We start from the raw sequence: 22,365 nt of genomic DNA, 5'->3' as shown, positions 1-22,365 counted from the left end.
AGACAGCAAACACCCCCATCCAGGCTGTCCTCACGTTTTGCCCAGACTCCTGCAAGAACTTCCAGAATGGTCTTCCATGTGCAACTGCCCGTCCCTGCCCATGTCCTGGATCATTCTCCACACTGAGCCAGGTTGGGCTTTAACAAGATCATTTTTTGGGTTTTTGGGTTTTGTTGTTGTTGTTGTTTGTTTGTTTGTTTGTTTTTTCAGAGAGTCTCACTCTGTTATGAGGCTGGTGTCCCATGGCATGATCATGGCTCACTGCATCTTGGACCTCCCGGCCTCAAACTATCCTTCCACCTTGACCCCCTGAGTAGCTGGGACCATCCGTGTGTGCCACATTGCCCAGGCTGGCCTCAAACTCCTGAGTTCAGGTGATCTGTTCACCTTGGCCTTCCAATGGGCTGCAATTATAGACACGAGCCACCGTGCCCACCTAAGAACACAGATTTGATCGAGCACCTGCTTCTGACCATTCAATGTCTTCCCATTACTCTTAGCACAAAGATGTAGGCCATGATGCTGCCTAAAGTAGCCTGTTGTGGCCTGGGGTCCTGTGAAGGAAGAGCCAGAGGCAACGTTCTGGGGCAGAGGGTTTCTAGGAAGTGATTCTAGGAGCAGAACTGAGGATCCAGGAGGGAAGGAGGAAACGTTGATACACAAAGTTTTCGAATGGGCCATCCATATGGGCAATGAGACCTTCTGAGGTGCCTTCAAGGAGCGTGCTCAGAATCTTTGTCTCCAGGGAGGAGCTATGGAGGCCTTTATCCACTGCTTTAGCTGTGTCCCAGGGGTTCTGGTACATTGTCTCTTTGTTCTCATTGGTTTCAAAGAACTTCTTGATTTCTGCCTTAATTTTGTTATTTACCCAGTAATCATTCAGGAGTAGGTTGTTCAGTTTCCATGTAGTTGTGTGGTTTTTAGTGAGTTTCTTAATCCTGAGTTCTAATTTGATTGCACTGTGGTCTGAGAGACTGTTTGTTATGATTTCCATTCTTTTGCATTTGCTGAGGAATATTTTACTTCCAATTATGTGGTCGACTTTAGAATAAGTGCTATACAGTGCTAAGAAGAATGTATATTCTGTTGATTTGGGATGGAGAGTTCTGTAGATGTCTGTTAGGTCCACTCAGTCCAGAGCTGAGTTCAAGTCTTGAATATCCTTGTTAATTTTCTGTCTCGTTGATGTGTCTAATATTGACAGTGGGGTGTTAAAGTCTCCCACTCTTATTGTGTGGGAGTCTAAGTCTCTTTGTAGGTCTCTAAGAACTTGTTTTATGAATCTGCGTGCTCCCGTATTGGGCACATATATATTTAGGATAGTTAGCTCTTCTTACATTGATGTTTGTTGGTTTAAAAGATCTTTGTTGGTTTAAAGTTTGTTTTATCAGAGACTAGGATTGCAACCCCTGCTTTTTTTTTTGCTTTCCATTTGCTTGGTAAATGTTCCTCTATCACTTTATTTTCAGCCTATGTGTGTCTTTGCACAAGAGATGGGTCTCCTGAATACAGTACATCAACGGGTCTTGACTGTATCCAATTTGCCAGTCTGTGTCTTTTAATTGGGGCATTTAGCCCATTTACATTTAAGGTTCATATTGTTACGTGTGAATTTGATCCTGTCATCACGACGCTAGCTGGTTATTTTGCACATTAGTTGATGCAGTTTCTTCATGTCATTATAAAGATCTTTATATATAAAGGTCTTTATATTTTGGTGTGTTTTTGCAGTGTCTGGTACTGGTTTTTCCTTTCCATATTTAGTGCTTCCTTCAGGAGCTCACGTAAGGCCGGCCTGGTGGTGACAAAGTCCTTCAGCATTTGCTTGTCTGGAAAGGATTTTATTTCTCCTTTGCTTATGAAGCTTAGTTTGGCTGGGTATGAAATTCTGGATTGAAAATTCTTTTCTTTAAGAATGTTGAATGTTGGTCCCCACTCTCTTCCAGCTTATAGGGTTTCTATAGAGAGATCCACTGTTAGTCTGATGGGCTTCCCTTTGTAGGTAACGTGATCTTTCTGTCTGGCTGCCCTTAACATTTTTTCCTTTGTTTCAACCTTGGTGAATCTGATGATTATGTGTCTTGGGGTTGCTCTTCTTGAAGAGTATCTTAGTGGTGTTCTCTGCATTTCCTGAATTTGAATGTCGGCCTGGCTTGCTGGTTGGGGAAGTTCCCCTGGATAATATCCTAAAGTGTGTTTTCCAGCTTGTTTCCATTCTCCCCATCACTTTCAGGTACACCAATCAATTGTAGGTTTAATCTTTTCACATAGTCCCATATTTCTTGGAGGCTTTGTTTGTTCCGTTGTCATTCTTTTTTCTCTAATCTTGTCTTCACACATTGTTTCAGTAAGTTGATCTTCAATCTTTGATATTCCGCCTGATCGATTCGGCTATTGATACTTATGTATGCTTCACGAAGTTCTCATGCTGTGTTTTCCAGCTCCATCAGGTCATTTACGTTCTTCTCTAAACTAGTTATTCTAGTTAGCAGCTCCTGTAACCTTTCATCAAGGTTCTTAGCTTCCTTGCGCTGGGTTACAACATGCTCCTTTAGCTCAGAGGAGTTTCTCATTACCCACCTTCTGAAGTCTACTTCTGTCAATTTGTCAAACTCATTCTCCATCCAGTTTTGTGCCCTTGCTGGAGAGGAGTTGCAATCATTTGGAGGAGAAGAGGCATTCTGGTCTTTGGAATTTTCAGCATTTTTGTGCTGGTTTTTCCTTATCTTCATGAATTTGTCTTTGATCTTTGAGGATGAAGACCTTTGGATGGGCTTTTGGGGAGGGGATGTCCTTTTAGTCGATCTTGATGTTATTGCTTTCTGTTTGTTAGTTTTTCATCTAATAGTCAGGCCCCTCTGCTGCAGGTCTGCAGCAGTTTGCTGGAGGTTCACTCCAGACCTTTTTTGCCTGGGTATCACCAGCGGAGGCTACAGAACATCAAAGATAGCTGCCTGCTCCTTCCTCTGGAAGCTTTGTTCCAGAGGGGCACTGACCTGATATCAACCAGAGCTCTCCTGTATGAGGTGTCTCCCTCAGGAGGCGCGGGAGTCAGGGATCCACTTGAAGAGGCAGTCTGTCCCTTAGTAGTGCTTGAGCGCTGTGCTGGGAGATGTGCTGCTCTCTTCAGAGCCAGCGGGCAGGAACGTTTAAGTCCACTGAAGTTGCGCCCACAGCTGCCACTTCCCCTAGGTGCTCTCTCTGTCCAGGGAGATGGGAGTTTTATCTATAAGCCCCTGACTGGGACTGCTGCCTTTCTTTCAGAGATGCCCTGCCAGTGAGGAGGAATCTAGAGAGGCAGTCTGGCCACAGCCGCTTTGCTGTGCTGTGGTGAGTTCTGCCCAGTCCAAACTCCCCAGCCTCCTTAGCACTGTCAGGGAAAAGCTACCTGCTCAAGCCTCAGTAATGGCGGATGCCCCTCTCTCTACCAAGCTCTAGTGGCCCAGGTCAACTTCAGCCTGCTGTGCTGGAGCGAGAATTTCAAGCCAGTGGTTCTTAGCTTGCTGGGCTCCGTGGGAGTGGGACCTGCTGAGCAAGACCACTTGGCTCCCTGGCTTCAGCCGTCTTTCCAGGGGAGCGAACAGTTCTGTCTTGCTGGGGTTCCAGGCACCACTGGGGTACAAAAAAAAATTCCTGCAGCTAGCTCAGTGTCTTTCCCAAACAGCCACCCAGTTTTGTGCTTGAAAACCCAGGGCCCTGGTGGTGTAGGCACATGAGGGAATCTTTTGGTCTGTGGATTGCAAAAACTGTGGCAAATGCATAGTATCTAGGCTGGATAGCACAGTCCCTCCTGGTTTCCCTCGGCTGGGGGAGGGAGGCCCCCGGCTCTTTGCACTTCCTGGGTAAAGCAACACCCCACCCTGATTCTGCTCGCCCTCCGTGGGCTGTACCCACTGCCTAACCAGTCCCAGTGAGATGAACTGGGTACCTCCGATGGAAATGCAGAAATCACCCGCCTTCTGTGTTGGTCTTGCTGGGAGCTGCGGTCTGGAGCTGTTCCTATTCAGCCATCTTGCCAGATCTCCCCCTATCTTTTTTTTTTTTTTTTTTTTTTTTTTTTTTTTTTTTTTTTTTGAGACAGAGTCTTGCTCTGTCTCCCAGGCTGGAGTGCAGTAGCACAATCTCGGCTCACTGCAAGCTCCACCTGCCGGGTTCACGCCATTCTCCTGCCTCAGACTCCTGAGTAGCTGGGACTACAGGCTTTTTTGTATTTTTATTAGAGACAGGGTTTCACCGTGTTAGCCAGGATGGTCTCGATCTCCTGAACTCGTGATCCGCCCGCCTCAGCCTCCCAAAGTGCTGGGATTACAGGCGTGAGCCACCGCGCCTGGCCGATCTCACCCTGTCTTAAGCTATTTCCAGAAGTAGAATGACTAGGTCAGAGGGTATTAACATCTAAAAATGTTTCCATTCCTAGAACCACACTGTTATGCAAATAAATTGTATCAATTTACACTCACACCAGCTTTACAGGAGGGTGTTCATCCCTTCAGTCTTAAGAATTCTCAGTAGTCTTTCCCTTTAAAAAGAAAAACAGATCTTTACACGGAGAAAAGTTTTTCAAGTTCAGCTTGTGATTATCCTGCCTGCAGAGATGAGGGAAAAGAGCGAAAGTTGGTCATGTTTAGGCATTACTTTAAGAAGACAAAAGAGCATTTTTCAACCACCCCTTCTGAGACCAGACTAAAATGACAGTCAAGGCACTTATAGGTATAATAGCAGCTGATATGGTTTTGGGCTGGGTCCCTGCCCAAATCTCACATCAAACTGTAATCCGTAGCGTTGATGGTGATGCCTGCTGGAAGGCGACTGGGTCATGGGAGCGGATTTCCCCTTTGGTGCTATTCTCTTGATAGTGAGTTCCCTTCACCTTCTGCCATGATTGGAAGTTCCCTGAGGCCTCCCCAGAAGCTGATACCACCATGCTTCCTGTACAGCCCGCAGAACTGTGAGCCAATTAAGCCCCTTTTCTTTATAAATTACCCAGTCTCAGGTATTTCTTTTCAGTAGTGTGAGAATGGACTAATACAGCAACTAATGCTAATAGTGGCAAACATGTGTGGACTTTACTTTGCACCACTAACTGCTCTAAGATGTTAGAAAAAACTCACTGTACTCTTTCAAGAACCTTTAAAGTGTGTGTCATCTGTACCACCATTAACAGATAAGGAAACTGAAACAGACGTTCAATGACTTGGCCAAGGTCAGAAATCTACTGATGGCTAAAGACTGGGTTCCGACCCAGTCATACGGATTCCAGAACCCACACACTGCCTCTGTACCCTCTCTGCTGACAATGAAAAACTTGAATGAGACCAACAGGAGACCAGAGATTTCAACAGATACTTGGAAGACAGAACTGGCTGAAGAAGTGACAGCTGAATAGAGATGGGTGAAGGGAGCTGCAATCCACAGCAATACGGAGAGGACATCCAGCCAAGAAGAATCGCCTGCCAGGCAGAGCCTCAGAGAGAGGAGAAGTTCACCAGCCCCATGACCCATATAGGATTCAAGGCAGCCTCGGGTCTACACCAGTGAAGAAATCAGAGAGTTCATGACTCAATTGAAAAGTCCCAGAAATAATATCTTTGTATTCTGACACTTTAGGGGATTCCCATTCAATCACCCCACAGGTAAGCCTGCCAGTGGACTTGTCTTCCTCCTACATAGGAATGGATCTAGGATCAGGTATATGAGAAAGACAAAATAAGGAAAAGAGACCAAGACTAACAAATACAAAAGGAGCCCAGAAGAAACGAATAATTTTGAAAATGGACAATAATTCCGAAAAACTCAAACTCATGTCCTCGGAGAGATTTAAGCTCATGCTGGCCGGGTGCAGTGGCTCACACCTGTAATCCCAGCACTTTGGGAGGCCGAGGCAGGCAGATCACCTGAAGTTGGGAGTTTGAGACCAGCCTGACCAACATGGAGAAACCCCTGTCTCTACTAAAAATACAAAATTAGCCGGGCATGGTGGCACGTGCTCGTAATCCCAGCTACTCGGGAGGCTGAGACAGGAGAATCGCTTGAACCCGGGAGGTGGAGGTTATGGTGAGCTGAGATCGTGCCATTGTGCTCCAGCCTGGGCAACAAGAGTGAAACTCTGTTTCAAAATAAAATAAAATAAAATACAATTGTATGCTTAACATGAGAACAAGATGTACTGAAAAGGGGGGGAAACAATAGAACAAAAAAAAGTTCTTGGGAATTAAATGATTGATGAAATAAACAACTCAAGAGAGGGTTGAAAAAGTCTAGAAAAGCTTCCAGAAAATAAACCAGAAAGATGACAGGAGAAATGGAGCTAAAGCGGAAGTGAAATGTTACCATACATCATGATTTCCTGGAAAGCTACTTGAGAAAGAGCTGCAGGGGGAGTGGGAAGGACGTGCACGTGTGTGCACCCATGGTGAGTGGGTAGGGATAACCAAAAGAGAAAAAGACATGGGATCCAGGAAACAGGAAAATCAACCCAGTGAGAAGGGAATCCAAGGATCACGGCTGAGCATGCAGCAGGCCTACAGAACAACCAGTCCAGGATGGAATAAGAAGGGAAGGGTTCTGTGGGGACTTCACAGAATACCTCATATGATTCATAGTTTGAGGGAAACGGAGGAAATCATGAAGGCAAACAGTTAAAGGGGGGAAAACAAAGGCAATTAGAAACATCAGGAAAAACTAAAGCTGTGCCACAAAGCATGTGCAGCCATATTGTACAACTCAACTCTATAGTAAACAGTATTTAAAACATCACAAAAATGTAAACACGCTTGTTTGATTTTTAACTTTGAGCACAAAACAGAACATTTAAATACAAGAACCAAATAAACTTGTTGCCAATCAGTACCAAAATTAAAGTACAATGGTAGTGGTTGGGAAGGGAGGCACTGAAAGAGAAGGAAGATTAATATCCTCATTTTATAAAACGGGGAGTCAAGAAACACCGGCCATAGTGAGGGAGTAAGAAAAACATTGCAAGTAAATTGTTTACAGCGACAAAGTTTCTAATGGAGATTATAAAACTAGCGATATAATATTAGGAGAGGTGGGGAGGGGAGTTAGAAGTGTAAAGATAACTTAATAAAATAATAAGTAATGAATAAAAATAGTAAGAATAAAAATAGTAATAATAAAAATAGTAATAAAAAAATTCTATCCTAATAGGAAGCAAATAAATAGTGATGTCTAAATTTCAAAATGGAGAAAAATAAAAATGCAATAGCTTATATTTATTGACCATCTGCTTTGCACCGGAAACCTTCTAAATGCTTTGCAGGCATTAACTTATTTTTAGTTCTCACAACAACTGTTAGAAAGATACTATTATCACCTGCACGTTTCAGATGAGGAAACTGAAGCTCAGAGAAGTTAAGCTAGTGACAGCACCCAGCTAGTGACACCCGGAATTCAAACTCAGGCTTCCTATCTCCAGAGCATGCACTCTCACTATTTCATGTCCCAGCATAAGAAAATTGTTCAAATATATTTATTTACTCCCTAAAGAAAAAGCTAGGGCCGGGCGTGGTGGCTCACACCTGTAATCCCAGCACTTTGGGAGGCCGAGGCGGGTGGATCACCTGAGGTCAGGAGTTTAAGACCAGCCTGGGCAACATGGTGAAACCCCGTCTCTACTAAAAGTACAAAAATTAGCTGGGCATGGTGGCACGTGCCTGTAATCCTAGTTACTCGGGAGACTGAGGCAGGAGAATCGCTTGAGCCCGGGGGGTGGAGGTTGCAGTGAGCCAAGATTGCGCCATTGCAATACAGCCTGGGTGACAGAGCGAGACTCCGTCTCAAAAAAAAAGAAAAAAGAAAAAGCTAAAATTGGGACTAATTGCTCTTAATTTGGGTAAGTGGAGCCGTCTGTACTAATTGATTGATTGATTGGGAAGGGGTAAGTAGAGCCCTCTGTACTAATTGATTGGTCTTCACCATCTGCTGCACTCACTTATTACTTTATTTTTTTAATTTAAGAGGACAGAAGTCAGTTTACAGTAGTTAGTAACTGCTAACCTCATTAGCAAGTTAGGTTCTGGTGTCACTTTCCTTAAAGGTGATGGAGCAATGTGAGCATGTGCCAGTGAGAAATAAGCCTGCCTCTGATATGGAAGTGCTGGGAAGGGAAGAGTGTAGTCCCTTTAAATGATGTGGAAGGGGGAAGCTGAGCGCGGTGGCTCACACCTGTAATCCCAGCACTTTGGGAGGCCAAGGTGGACAGAGCACAAGATCAGGAGTTCAAGACCAGCCTGGCCAATATGGTGAAACCCCGTCTCTACTAAAAATACAAAAATTAGCTGGGCATGGTAGCGGGTGCCTGTAGTCCCAGCTACTTGGGAGGCTGAGGCAGGAGAATTGCTTGAACCTGGGAGGCAGAGGTTGCAGTAAGCCATGATTACACCACTGCACTCCAGCCTGGAGACAGAGCGAGACTTCGTCTCAAAGAAAAGAAAAGAAAAGAAGTGGGGGCCTCACACACAGTTTCCTGGATAACAGGAACTATTGTAAGAGATCCCCCCAAACCACAACCATGCAGAAAGAATCACAGCCCTGCACAAAGGCCACCTCTATGAGGACATCTGCCCAACAACTGTCTGTTTAACCTTGAGCTAAGGTGACCCTGTTATTAATTCTTGTACCTAGGGATCATTATTTAAAATAACTTACATAATTATCCTCATTTTGCCTTTAAAAACCTCTGCTTTCAGCCGGGAACGGTGGCTCACGCCTGTAATCCCAGCACTTTGAGAGGCCAAGGAGGGTGGATCACCTGAGGTCAGGAGTTCGAGACCAGCCTACCCAACGTGGAGAAATCCCATCTCTACTAAAAGTACAAAATTAGCCGGGCGTGGTGGCACATGCCTGTATTTCCAGCTACTTGGGAGGCTGAGGCAAGAGAATTGCTGGAACCCGGGAGGCGGAAGTTGCAGTGAGCCGAGATCGCGCCACCACACTCCAGCCTGGCTACAAAGCGAGACTCCGTCTCAGGAAAAACAAAAACAAAAACAAAAAAACCTCTGCTTTCCTTTGTCTCCCTGAGTCTGCCTGTGGTCCCACCATGGGGTGTCCTGGCACATCATGTATTCCCGGATTTACAAATCCTTCTGCTCATTCCGGAATAAACTTGTTATCTTCAGAGACTCCCCCTCTGCTGTTATTTCAGGTTGACGATAGACTCCCTGAATGTAATCGCATAGCGGAGAAACCAGAATGGGGACTGCAGACTCAAATCCAGGTGAGAATCAGGTGTCTCTTAACTCCAGGGACATGGGACGTGAGCAGAGACCATCCATTTGGAGATTCCAAGGATCTACTGACTATGAATAGGGTTCAGCTTCACCATCGACACTACAGGAAAAGTCACCCAGGATGTCTGCAGCTCCAGAGGAGGAGGCTTGGGCCAAAATCTTGGGTCCAGACGCACTTTCGGCCACTGAGAAGGCAAGCCCAATTGGAAGAGGGAAATGAACCCTGAAATTGCTTTGGAAGATGTACGGTGACGTCGCCAGCACCACCTAGTGGAAGCTGGAAGTGTCGACAGCCCCCCTCACAGCCACCACCCCCACCCCGCCCTGCCCCGCCAATGGAGAGGTGTGCTTGGCCAGGTCATGCCCGATGTCATTGTCTGTGTGCACCATGACAGGGACCCCAGCGCCCTGTTCTGCTCTTTTTCAAGGCACCCTGGAAGGAGGTGGCGAGCTTCAAGCTGGGCATTTGACAATGGGGGCTTCTGAAGGCATCAGTGGCTAGCAGAGACAAACAGCCTAGGACTGCAAAGTGCAGGGGAAGGGAATTGTGTTTCATGCCCACAGCCCCTGGGGACCCCGTAGGAGGCTGAGGGAGCAGCCACTGGTCCCGGCCACTCACAGCCCAGCCACTAGCAGCATCTCATGGACAATCCTTTTTGTCTTTCCTCAGATGGAAAAATTGGGCCCTGAGTAACAGGTGTCAGCTTCAGGAAGGTTCAGAAGTAGGTATAAAAATGACAAACACAATCAAGCTCATAATATTCTCCTGCTGAAGTCAAGACAAATGTATGTTTCATTTTGATGCACATATAACATTTAAGAGAACTGGACTCATTCACAGAGTTAACAGAGTAGTTTTTGGATTCAAATTTGAAATAGGTAATTGAGTAATTGATTTAGATGCAGGATTTCAGCTTGAATGCCTCTCTGCTAATAGGTACTGAGGGTGCTGCAAATAAGCTTTAGCCCAGGGAGAGGGAGAAGCCTCTAGCTCAGTGGATCCCAAACAGGAGAAATGAGGAGTGGAGGGGAGGGAGGGTGCTGTGGGCACCCACAGCACCAGGATCTCTGGAACATGCACCAAGGGGCACTGCCAAGCTCTATCCCCTTCCCTCCAGCAGCCAAGAGACAAAGGAGACTCTTGTCTGGAGTCATTGCGGTGCCAAAGCATGACCTTAAACATGCTTGGCTGGGCGTGGTGGCTCACACCTGTAATCCCAGCCCTTTGGGAGGCCGAGGCTGGAGGATCACCTGAGGACCTGAGGTCAGGAGTTCAAGACCAGCCTAGCCAACATGATGAAACCCCGTCTCTACTAAAAATACAAAAATTAGCCAGGCGTGGTGGCAGGCACCTGTAGTCCCAGCTACTTGGGAGGCTGAGGCAAGAGAATCATTTAACCCTGGCGGTGGAGGCTGCAGTGAGCTGAGATCGGGCCACTGCACTCCAGCCTGGGCAACAGAGCGAGACTCTGTCTCTAAATAAATAAATAAATAAATAAAATAATAGCACTTAGCTGCCGTGGAAAACTATATGGCAGTTCTTTGAAAACTTAAACATGGAATTACCATAGGATCCCTCAATTCCACTTCTGGGAATATACCCAACAGCATGAAAACAGGGATCTGACCAGATATTTGTACAGCCATGCTCATAGCAGCATCGTTCACCATAGCCAAACGGTGGAGGCAACCCAGGTGTCCATTGACAGATGAATGGATAAGCAAAATGCAACGTGTACCCACAGGGAATACTATTCCGCCTTAAAGAGGAAGGAAATTCTGACCCATACTACAACAAGGATGAACCTTAAGGACATTCTGCTAAGTGAAATAAGCCTGCCACAGAAGGACACATGCTGTATGATTCTGTTCATGTGAGGTTCTTACGGTGGTCAAATTTATAAAGATAGGGAGCAGAGTGGTGATTGTCAAGGGCTGGGGGAGGGAGAATGAGGAGTTCACGTTTACTGGGTACAAAGTGTCAGTTTTGCAAGAGAAGAGTTCTGTGGATGATGGTAGTTGCGCAACAGTGTGAATGTAATTCCACCGAACTGTACACTTAAAAAGGCAAATTTAGGTTATGAATATTTTACAATTAAAATCTTTAATTAAAGTCCTTTCAAAGCCCAACCTTTGCAGAAAAAAATAAGAGCACCTGAGCCCTTTTTGGTTTGCAAAACATTTTCACACACATAGTCATACATGCTTCAGCAACGGCCCTGTGATAAAAACATTTATTAATTTGGCTTCCCAGAGGAGAAAACCAAGGTTCAAATGGGGTGAAATGGCCAGGTGTGGTGGCTCATGCCTGTAATCCCAGCATTTTGGGAAGCTGAGGCAGGTGGATCTTCTGAGGTCAGGAGTTCGAGACCAGCCTGGCCAACATGGAAAAACCCCGTCTCAACTAAAAATACAAAAATTAGCCAGGTGTGGTAGTCCACGCCTGTAGTCCCAGCTACTCAGAAGGCTGAGGCACGAGAATCACTTGAACCTGGGAGGCACAGGTTGCAGTGAGTCAAGATCACACCACTGCTCTCCAGCCTGGGTGACAGGGACTCTTGTCTCAAAAAAGTGTGGTGGTCATGCCTGTAATCCACAATTTGAGGTCAGATTTCAGTTCACCTGACCAACATGGGGAACCTGTCTCTATAAAATACAACCCAGCTACTAGGGAGGCAGAGGTTGCAGTGAGCTGAGATTGTGCCACTGCATTCCAGCCTGGGTGACAGAGTGAGACTCCATCTCGGGGAAAAAAAAAAAAGATTCTGACAAAATGCCGTGAAGATCATCTGTGGATCTTGTCTTGTTAAAGTGGAGTTGGATTCAGAGGGTTGGGGGCGGGGTCTGAAATTGTTTCTAAGCACGTGGAGCCAACGCTGCTGGTGCACGGACCGTCATCCAGCAGCAAAGATCCAGTGTACTTTACTTAACAGACAAGGAAGCTAGCCGGGAAGGGAGTGACTTGCCCAGGGTGACAGGGCAGGGTGGCACATAGGAAGGGAATGTGCATACAGCTGTTTGGCCAAAAATTGGTCACCTCCTTAAGCTGACCCAGATAGTGTCCACTTTTTTTAAATTTTTTATTTTTTTTGAGACAAAGTCTCACTCTCGCCCAGGCTAGAGTACAGTGGCACAATCTCGGCTCACTACAACCTCTGCCTCCCGGGTTCAAGCAATTCTCCTGCCTCAGCCTCCTGAGTAGCTGGGACTACAGGCACACACCACCACGCCCGGCTAATTTTTTTTGTATTTTTAGTAGAGATGTTGGCCAGGCTGGTTTGGAACTCCTGACCTCAGGTGATTCCCCTGCCTCAGCCTCCCAAAGTGCTGGGATTACAGGCGTGAGCCACCATGCCCGGCCTTGAACCAAGGTTTCTAAGATGCTCTTAGCCTCCTTGAATCTGGCCTAGCCCACCTTTCCATCTTAGCTTTTCTGCACAACCGCCCACAGCTAGGCCAGCCTACGCCTCAGCCAATATGGTTCCTGACGATGCAGAGCCGGCATTGGCTGCGGAAGCCAGGCCTAGTCCTGTCCAGGGCCCCCTGGCCACAGACAAATGCTACAGACACGGCTCGTAGCACATGGTTCTCTTTATTGTGATGCTCAGTGGAAAACATCTGTAAACCAGCTTACTGTAGTGGTGACAGCTGCAACACATGCTAAGGCACTTTTATTATATAAAAAAGGGGGTAGGGTGGGAGTTTCACTCACTCCTTTGTGACAGCAACTGGGACCTGAATTCAGAGCTTTGTAGGCATACGCAGCTTTTATATCGCTTCATGATTTGAGAGTTTGTTTCTTTAAAAAAAAAAAAAATGCCTTCTTGCCGTAAGTCTCAATGCAGCATATACAAAACAGTTAGGAATACAAGTAAATTCGGCAACCAGTGTAGACCAGTGAGGACGAGCTACTCTCTTCTAAACAAAGGCAGTGAGAAAGACTCGGAATTTTATCATTTATTACGAGAAAGGGGAAAAAAGAAAACCTTATTTTGCTTTCAAAAATACCTGTGCAGGTGGCAGATTTTTAAACTATACTGAGTCAACGGTGCAGGTAAGCTACCCTCGGGCCCAGTCCTAGAGTAGACACAAGATCGCCTGGGAGGGCCGCTGGCCCCTCTAACGCTCTGGCTGTCAGACTTGGGACAAGTCCCTTAACCATTAAATATATTTGGTCCCCAAGAGTGTTGGGAGAAGCCACTGGAAGGCTGCTGGCCTTTCCAGCTTGACCCCGACAGCCTTGCTGTGGCAGAGGCAGGCTGTCCTCGGTAAAGGAGGGGAGGGGGCATTGCACTTGAGACATTTTAGAATCAGAAGGGAGACAGTGGACAGTGGCGCTGCCTGGGACGGGGTGGGGAGGAATCCACTCCTCCCCTGACCCCAGCCTTCTGTGCCCTGCACAGAGGTGGAGCCCCAGGGCCTGCTCCTTCCGGACCGCCCAGAGCCATGGGAATGGGAGGCCCAAGGGGCAGAGGTGTGTGAGGTCACCACGTGTGATTGCAAACAGCAAAGAAAGGAAGAGGAGTGGGGGCGCTGGTGGCAGAGGTCAGGGAGGCTGACGACTGCGGGGGGTCCGACTACCAAAAGGCCTCAGTCTGAAGAAAAAGAGATTCATAGAAAACTCTGGCCCCTCCCCGGGGGCCTGCCCCCCTCGCCTCAACATCTTGTGCTTTTTGGCAAGAGAGGGCTGAGGAGCCTGCTGGTCGCTCTCTGCCTGGGCCCGGGCCCTGTCTCTTTGGTATCAGATTCTGAGCGGGGGAGGGAGCTGGAAGGGGATGCAGCAGAGGAAGCCAAATGCCCTCAACAACACCTGGAGGGAAACGGGATCGGGGGACGGGGCAGAGGGCAGGAGGAGGCACGTTCATAGCAGTCCCAAGAAGGTGGGGAGAGGTGTGCTGCGGGGTCTGGGAAGGGGAGGCTGTGGTGTCCGTCTGTCCATCCATCTCAGGCTGCAGGAGAAGAGGCTTATTCGGCAGGTTTGGCCTCAGCCCCATCCGCTTTGCCATCCACCTCTTCGTCAGAGCCATCCCCAGTGCCTTTCCGGGCCATTCGGCGGGGCACAACAAACGGCAGGTCCCCGCGCCTGGGGGCACAGGCAGAGGCAGAGGGTCAGTGGGCCCGGCCAGGCCAGGGGCGGCCACAGCACAGCACACACATCTCAAAGCGAATTCGAGAGGGAAACCAGGTGCCTGGCTGCTCCCACCAGGAAGAAGCAAAGCAGAGCCTTGGGAGCCACAGCTGAGCTGGACAGGACCACTCAAGAAAGCAGGCAAAGCTTCCCGCAAAATGTTTAGGTGTCGGACATCTTCACATACAACAGTAGCACAAAAACAGCTCAGGCAAACAGGACCAATTACAACAGAAAAGGCACAAAAGTAAGTGTAAAATGCCATCCTCTGTTGCAACTCCTATAAAACCGGTGAAACCAAGACAGGTAAACAGGTGTGCCTGTTCACACAGAGTACAAAGACAGGCACCCTCTTTCTACTACATGGCAGAAAATTCATATCCAATACTGACTACTTATGCTTAAAAAAAGAGCCCCATGAAGGCCTGGCGCAGTGGCTCACGCCTGTAATCTCAGCACTTTGGGAGGCCGAGGCGGGTGGATCACCTGAGGTCAGGAGTTTGAGACCAGCCTGACCAACATGGTGAAACCCCGTCTCTACTAAAAATATAAAAATTAGCCAGGCATAGTGGTGCATGCCTGTAATCCCAGCTACTCCAGAGGCTGAGGGAGGAGAATCGTTTGAACCCAGGAGGCAGAGGTTGCAGTGAGCCGAGATTGCACCATTGCACTCCGGTCTGGTCAACAAGAGTGAAACTCCGTCTCAAAAAAAAAAAGATCCCCACGAAAAAGATGTTAAGAAGTGAGAATCTCAGAGAGTAAGATCCTCTGCTTCAAACATTCACTACTTCTTGAGTGTTAACACTCCCTGAAAAGTGCAAAGGAGCCTTTTTATCCTCTGTAGGCATTGTTCATGAGGCTCGTATTTGCTTTGCAGATATTTACGAGGCACCTAAACACGTGCCAGGACTGGGCCGGGTGGCCTCAAGCAACTTCCAATTCAAAAGACAATCGACTTTTAGAACAGGCTGGAAATAAACTACCTAGAGTTTACTATGTGTAAACTAGTGTTCAAAACACTAAGCTAAAGCCTCAGAGGCAAGAAGCCAGAAGGGGCAGGGATTGCTTTGTGCAGTCCTTTCTTGGTGGCATTCGTGCCTTGCTGGTAGGTTCTGGTTGAGGAACAAGCTACCTTTTGAGAGAAGTGCTGAGGCAAAGGGGTGGGTGGGTGGGACGGCTCACCTGAGCTTGTTCTTTAGGGAGCTGACTTCGCGGTTCATGGCATCGGCCGTCTCAGTGGCGTCCTCCAGCTCGCGCTGCAGTTTCCGGCGGGAGGCGTTGGCCCGCTGGGCCTCCTCTTCGGCCTCCTCAAGCTGCCGTTTGAGCTGCTTCAGGCGGGTGGATGCCTTGTCAGCCTGCGGAGATGGACGTGTGGCCCGTGGCCCCGGTTAGGGGCTCTGGGCATGCAGCCAGCCAGCCCCACTGCCCTGCCTGTCGCCCCATCTGCTGCCCAGCCCCACTGCCCTGCCTGTTACCCTATCTGCTGCCCAGCCTCACTGCCCTGCCTGTTACCCTATCTGCTGCCCAGCCCCACTGCCCTTCTCACTGCCCCACCAGCGCCCGCACCTGGTCCTTGTACTGCTCGGCGTTCCTCCGCTCGTCATCCACCTGCAGCAGCACATCTTTCAGCTTCTTCTCAGTCCGACGCACCTGTTTGCAGGCTGCCTGGCGCTCCCTGCGTGGCAGACAAGGTGGCTCAGAGGGAACACCCTCCTTCAGAGGGTCCAGCCAACAAGCCCTAATCTGGACCACCCATTCTCCGGGGCTCACTGGCATCTAGGGATCACCTAGGGAGGCCTTTGCTGGACACCTATGTGTGCCTGGCTTCTTACGACGGGCACTGCAAATAGCCCCATTTACAGATGAGGAAACGGGCTCAGGTAAGGGAAGCGACACACCTCAAAGAGCATCTATGTAACTGGAAAAGAGGTTTGGGGGCCTAGTGTAAATCCCACTCCCTCCAAGGAAGTCTCAGTCCTGCTGAGCACATAGAACAACTGCCCCAGTGGGCAGGACCCCCCTCTACCTCCTGCTCTGATTCACCCTCAGACACAGCCACCAAAGCTCCTGGCTTTAGAGGTGGAACAGAGAATCCTGTTCAAACCCCACAAGCTCCCCCAACCACCCAACCTGTGGAAGGGATGAGGGCCCCATCAGGAGGGAGGGAAACAGCCCCCAGGCTCAGGAGACAGAGGGCTGGTTGTGGCCCAGATTTGGGTGAGACTGCAGGGGGGCTGGAGTTTCTTCCAGGACGGCTGGGGTTGGGCGGGGCCAGGGGCACGTACTTGGTCTCGTTGTCCAGCTGCTCCTCCAGCTGTGCGATCTTGGCCTCGAGGGCGGTGATGGAGGCCTTGTACTTGGACTTGACAGTGCCCTCCATCTCCTGCAGCTTGACCTTGAGCTCCTTGTTCTGGCGTTCCAGCTGCTGCCGAGCATTCTCGTTCTTCTGGGCGTGGCTGCGCTCCAGGTTCAGGTCAGTGTTGATCTGGTCGATCTGCAGAAGGAGGGCCAGTGACCTTGGGGAGGGCTGGGGCCCTGGCTGGAGGGCATGAGCAGGGCCGGAGGAAGGTGGCAGCAGGATCCCACCAAACCCTTGGGGTCCAGAGTCTTGGGTCTCCCAGAAAAGGGAGGATTAGAAACTGCTGAACACCCAACACAGAAGCCAGAGGGGGACCTTTCATGTCCAGGTGCCTGGACATTTTCTCAGCACCTGGGGAGCAGCTGGCACTTGGCCTGTGCTTCTGCCGGCTGGGTCCGAGGCCAGCTCTGCCGTGGTGGCTCCAGCCAGAGCCCAGGGTGGGAGAAGGCCTGGCACCCACCTGCAGGTTGGCCTTCTTCAGCCGGTCGTTGATCAGCTCCGTGTTGCCCTGCTCCTCCTCCAGCTCCTCCTCCAGCTGGGCAATGCGGGCCTCCAGACGCCGCTTCTCCTCTAACGCCAGGGCTCTGCGGGGTGGGCGGGAGAAGTGAGGGGCCTACCCTGGGGACACACCTGGTCCCCCCCCCAACTCTGCCCCCTCACTCAGCTCACCCTTTGCCGCTGCTGTTGGCGATCTCATCAGCCAGCTCATCCCGCTCCTGCTGGGCCTGGCGCTTGGCACGCTCCGCAGCTGCCAGTTCCTGCCACAAAGACCCAGAGTGTGACCTGAAGGCAGCCACAGCCCCGCAAGACCATCCTTCCCAGCCCCAGGCACCCTCCTCTCAAGCCCTTCCCCAGGCCCACCTCCCCCAAGAAGCCCTTCCTCCAGAAACCCTCTGGCTCACAGGGCTGGTGCCCCCCTGAAGATATAGTTTAAGCACCATATGTTTATAAAACTCTTACATTTAAGTGCTCGGAATCAAGCCAGGTGCCAGGGTGTGGCGATAAGTAAGAAGTGTCCTGGCCTAACCAGGGAGACTATGTGGACAGAGCCACTCGGTGCGACCCCTCCCTGTTCTGGGTGAGCCAGAGCCCGGAGTCAGCTCTGGAGGCCGCAGGCAGATGGCTACACCCTGGACGCACTCCCAGCCGGCACATCACACTGCAGGGCACCCTCCAGACCTGGGAAACACTTCAGGACAGGCTCAGGTGCGATGGACAGGACGGCCGAGCGGACACTCAGACCCCTTCTCACCAGGCACCATTCACAGCAGGAGGTGGTGGCGGCCACAAAGTCTCATCTCGTGTGAGGGATGCCCGTTTCACACACACACACTCTGATCATACCAGGGAGCCCCCTATGTCACGGAACCCTGGAGGGAATCCTTTTGTAACTTGAGAGCCATCCCCAGCCAATTCCTGGAGCCCAGTCAGACTCCAGCCCTGTCCTCAGCTGAAAGCCCCACGCTGCCACCTGCCGGCCGCAGGGCAGCGGTGCCGCTCTCCACTGCAGCCCCACCCACCTCCTGCAACTGGATCATCTCGGCCTCCATGCTCTTCAGCTTCTTCTCGTTCTCTTTGGCCTGGGCCAGGATCTCCTCGCGGGAGGCGCGGGTGTCATCCAGCTCGCGCATGCAGTCCTTCATCTGGGCCTGGGGTGGGGACAGAGGCTTGGCACCCCACGCAGCTCCTTGGCCCTCCACCCCAACCCTCGCAGGTCACCTCGCCAACAGAGCTCATGGCTAGTGCTCCGCTCAATGCTGTATTTAACCAACTAACCGTGATGACAGGACGAAAAGGCAACTAAAGACAACCATCTCTGTGTCCCACCCCATAATGCACACTTTGACAGTGTTGGTCACTGTGGACGCGAGCGCAAGCTGAGCTTCATTTTCTACTTTCTGTCCCCTCCTGTGGGCCGGAAGCCAGTGCCCACGGTGCCACCCCTAATGCGCACCTGCCACTCAAAACCAGTGCCCAGCCTGCCGGGCCGTCCCCACCACAGGCAGGAAACACCTTTCCTTTTGTTATTCTCCTGTTATTTGTTTTAACACTAAAGATCTTTGTCAAATAGCCTTTTTTTCCTTTTGCAGATAAATCCGAAATTGAGATTCCCCAAATCAAAGAGCATGACTGGCTGCGTGCAGCCCGACCACACCAGTAAAAAAATGCCACCAGCAATCAGAGCATCTATGCCCACAACCTTGACCACAGCGAGGTTTTAAAGTTTTTGTGGGTTTTTTTTTTTACACTTTAATTTTTTTTTTTTGGCCGGGCGCGGTGGCTCACGCCTGTAATCCCAGCACTTTGAGAGGCCGAGGCGGGCGGATCACAAGGTCAGGAAATGGAGACCATCCTGGCTAACACGGTGAAACCCTGTCTCTACTAAAAATACAAAAATTAGCCGGGCGTGGTGGCAGGTGCCTGTAGTCCCAGCTGCTGGGGAGGCTGAGGCAGGAGAATGGCATGAACCCAGGAGGCAGAGCTTGCAGTGAGCCAAGATCGCGCCACTGCACTCCAGCCTGGGTGACAGAGCGAGACTCCATCTCAAAAAAAAAAAAAAAAAGAAAGAAAAAAAATTTTTTTAAACTGAGGTTATTCTTGTTACATGATATGGCGTATCAGAGCTGGTTTTACGTGTTAATTATTCTTTAATTATTGGTGAGGTGAAGATTTCCAAGTATGTGTCCCACACTCTGGGCTGCTTCTCAGAACCATCGCCCCAGAGCCCAGAAGGCTGGAGGGTGTCAGGACCCAGGTGATTCTGTAAGTCTGCATTGAGACCTTCTTGAACGCCACCCATGTCTAGGCTTGTACTTGTTTGCTTCTGTGTCTTATGTACTCAGTCATACACCGTTTTGCAAGTTTGCTGTTGGACTATCATGTTTCCACTCACCTCCGAGCCTCTGAGTCTCTGTCAGTGAGATGGGGCTGGAAGCACCCAGGACCTTCCCAGGAGGCACCACCCTGCCAGGTTCCCAGCCCAGGCCGAGCCCTGGCACCTTCACATGTAGTTGGCTCAGTTGGGTGCCGCCCGCCCTCACCTGGGCCCCGCCCACCCTCACCTGCAGCTTCCGCAGCTGTTTGATGGCTTCGTCCCGGTTCTTGTTGGCCGAGTCGATGTGTGCCTCCAGGTCCTTCAGGTCCATCTCCAGCTTCTTCCGGGCGGCCACTGCCATCGAGCGCTGCTTCCTCTCGTCCTCCAGCTCTGCCTCCATCTCCCGCACCTGGGGGAAGGAACATCAACAGCTTGGGAAGCTGGACCTACTCGGAGACCCTGCCCTAGCTCTGAACTCAGGAACCTCAGGCCAGTTCTGCAGGATCCATGGGGCCTTGGGGGGCCACTGGGGATTACTGACCATAAGAACTCTAAGAAGATGAGTCACTGAACCCTGAGACAGGGGGCTGGAAAGAAGGGATATGGGAGGGGTGGCGTGGTCAAGGGGCCCTAACACAATCCAGGTGGAAGGAGAGAACAGAAGCCTGCGTGAAGCCAAGGCAGCCTTGGGCACCCACGGGGTAGCAGGAGGCCATGCACACCTGTCTGACCAGCTGCTTCTTCTTCTCCTCGCTCTGCTCGTCCCGGCCCTGCAGGTCCCGCTCGAACTGGGCCTTCATGGCCTGCAGGTTGACCTCCAACCGCAGCTTGGCGTCTTCAGTGGCCTGCAGCTCGTCCTCCAGCTCTTCCAGCTGCGTCTTCATCTCCTCCACCTGCTGCTCCAGGGCCCGCTTGGACTTCTCCAGCTCATGGACCTGAGCCCCAGAGATCCCAAGTCAGGAGCAAAGGGACTGGCAGGTACCTAGGTCTGCGAGACCCGGAGTCCGTGCACACACCGACCGTCTGTGATGACCCCACTCGGGCCCCTCCCAAGACCTGGCTGCCAGGCCCAGCACTCACGCTCTTGCCCACGTCGTCCTTGGAGCTCATGAGGTCCTCCATCTCCGTGCGGAACTGCTTGTTGAGCCGCTCCAGCTCCGCCTTCTGCTCCATGGCTTCCTCCAGGGCCCGGGCCAGTGACAGCGCCTTGGTCTCCTTCTCTCGGGCCTCCGCCTCAGCCCGGTCGCGCTCCTCTGCGTACTTGGCAGAGATGGTTTTCTCCTCCGCCAGGAGCTGGGAAAGAGGTGGGCACCATGAGGCTCAGCACCACAGGCTCAGAGCTACGGCCCCCAGCAGGGCAGAGCAGCTGGGCCTAAGCTCCCTGGGGAACGAGGAGCCCAGAGGCCACGGCGGAGAGGAGCAGGCCTAGGAAGCACAGGCCCAGGGCTGTGCCCGGGACAATACACACAGTCCTGTGCATCCTCATGATGGGATGACTGCCGACTGGGGCAGGCACTACTGCGAACGCCATGTTGTAACGTCTGTTTAATTTTCATCACTTACTAATCACAACCCTTTATGGCATGCTGCCCCTTCCATGAGAGCCCTCCAAACCTGTAAGAGCTTTGGTTCTCCTGAACCAAAGTTGGCATTTGGTTGGCATTTTTCACGAAGTGAATACCAAGCTGGCTGCCAGGAAGCCTGAACCCCATTTGTGGTCTCCTCTAACGACAGCTTCTGTCCCCTGGCATCTGTTCTCTGTGTGCACCCACCTGGCTCTATCCTATTTCCCCACCTTCCCTTCCTTTCGGCCCAAACCTTAATTATCCCATGGGTTGCTGACCATTTCCTAAAGGACCAGATAGTGCATTCTTTAGAGTATGCAGGCCCTACAGTCTCTGCAGCAATGGCTCAACCCCACTACCACAGGGCAAAGCAAACAGATACAACACGAGAACGACGGAGTGTGGCTGTGTTCAGTCCATCTTTCCCTGTGAAACTAAAGGGGCCGGATCCGGCTGCCGCAGTTGGCTGCCCAATGTCTTCTACTGTTCTATCCCACCCCCGAGTCCGCATCCCCCTCAGCTGCCCTCAGATCTTTTGGAATAAGGAAGTGATATGAACACATAAATAAATCATTTAAAAGACAGTCAAACCAGTTCATTACAGAAAATCTGAAAAATGTAAAAAACCAGAAAGGAAAAGTCACTCCTCAACCCATCGCATGAAGACGCCCTCTTCCGCTGGCCTTCTCCCTGGGACCCTCGACAAGCCAGAGACTGGGGGGGCCTCTAAGCGCTGGCCCCGCACGGCCCCTCCCGGGCAAGACCTTGAGGAAGCCCAGGCTTTCTCTGACAGGCCCTTCACCTTAGACTCAGTGCTTGAGGGAGAGGAAATGCAGAGGATGGGGCCAACAGCCACACACCTGGTCAAACTTCTTCTGCTTCTTCTCCAGGTTGCACGCGCTCTGGCGTTGGTGGTCCAGGTCCACCAGCAGGTCGTCCAGCTCCTGCTGCAACCGCGTCTTGGTCTTCTCCAGCTTGTCATAGGCGGCCACCTTCTCCTCATGCCGCTGGCTCAGGCCCTCCAGGTCCTTCTGGAGCTTCCTCTTCACCTCCTCAGCAGTTTCCAGGCACCCCACACTGTCCTCCATCTTCTTCTTCATGTCGGCCACCTGGGCAGGAGCAAGGAGTAAGCAGAGGCCCGAGATGGCACCTGCTCAGGTGGCACACCCGCCCCTGGGGCAACTGGGAACCTCCCTGCCACACTGTGGAAGGTGCAGCAGGGATCCGCCCAGTTATGAAACCGCCTCCCC

General features: G+C 50.6%; 1 protein-coding gene across 2 annotated transcripts in view; it reads right to left on the bottom strand.

Annotated features, from left to right (window-relative positions):
* Positions 1–12,824: 12,824 nt before the first annotated feature.
* The window catches only part of MYH9 (myosin heavy chain 9), a 104,137-nt gene continuing 94,596 nt past the window's right edge, over positions 12,825–22,365 (bottom strand). For both annotated transcript variants that reach the window (XM_032138751.3, XM_032138753.2), the window contains 11 exons: positions 21,976–22,224; positions 20,631–20,843; positions 20,273–20,485; positions 19,798–19,959; positions 18,256–18,384; positions 17,405–17,493; positions 17,196–17,319; positions 16,662–16,870; positions 15,943–16,051; positions 15,559–15,731; positions 12,825–14,331 (listed from right to left, as the gene is read on the bottom strand). In XM_032138751.3, the coding sequence (XP_031994642.1) occupies positions 14,214–14,331; positions 15,559–15,731; positions 15,943–16,051; positions 16,662–16,870; positions 17,196–17,319; positions 17,405–17,493; positions 18,256–18,384; positions 19,798–19,959; positions 20,273–20,485; positions 20,631–20,843; positions 21,976–22,224 (1,788 nt within the window). In that variant the 3' untranslated portion in view covers positions 12,825–14,213. The remainder of the gene's footprint in view (positions 14,332–15,558; positions 15,732–15,942; positions 16,052–16,661; positions 16,871–17,195; positions 17,320–17,404; positions 17,494–18,255; positions 18,385–19,797; positions 19,960–20,272; positions 20,486–20,630; positions 20,844–21,975; positions 22,225–22,365) is intronic.

This window comes from Hylobates moloch, unplaced genomic scaffold, assembly GCF_009828535.3.
Source record: "Hylobates moloch isolate HMO894 unplaced genomic scaffold, HMol_V3 SCAFFOLD_19, whole genome shotgun sequence".
NCBI lineage: Eukaryota > Metazoa > Chordata > Mammalia > Primates > Hylobatidae > Hylobates > Hylobates moloch.
The sequence above is the reverse complement of the archived record's forward strand: the minus strand, read 5'-3'. Positions and strand labels throughout refer to the sequence as shown.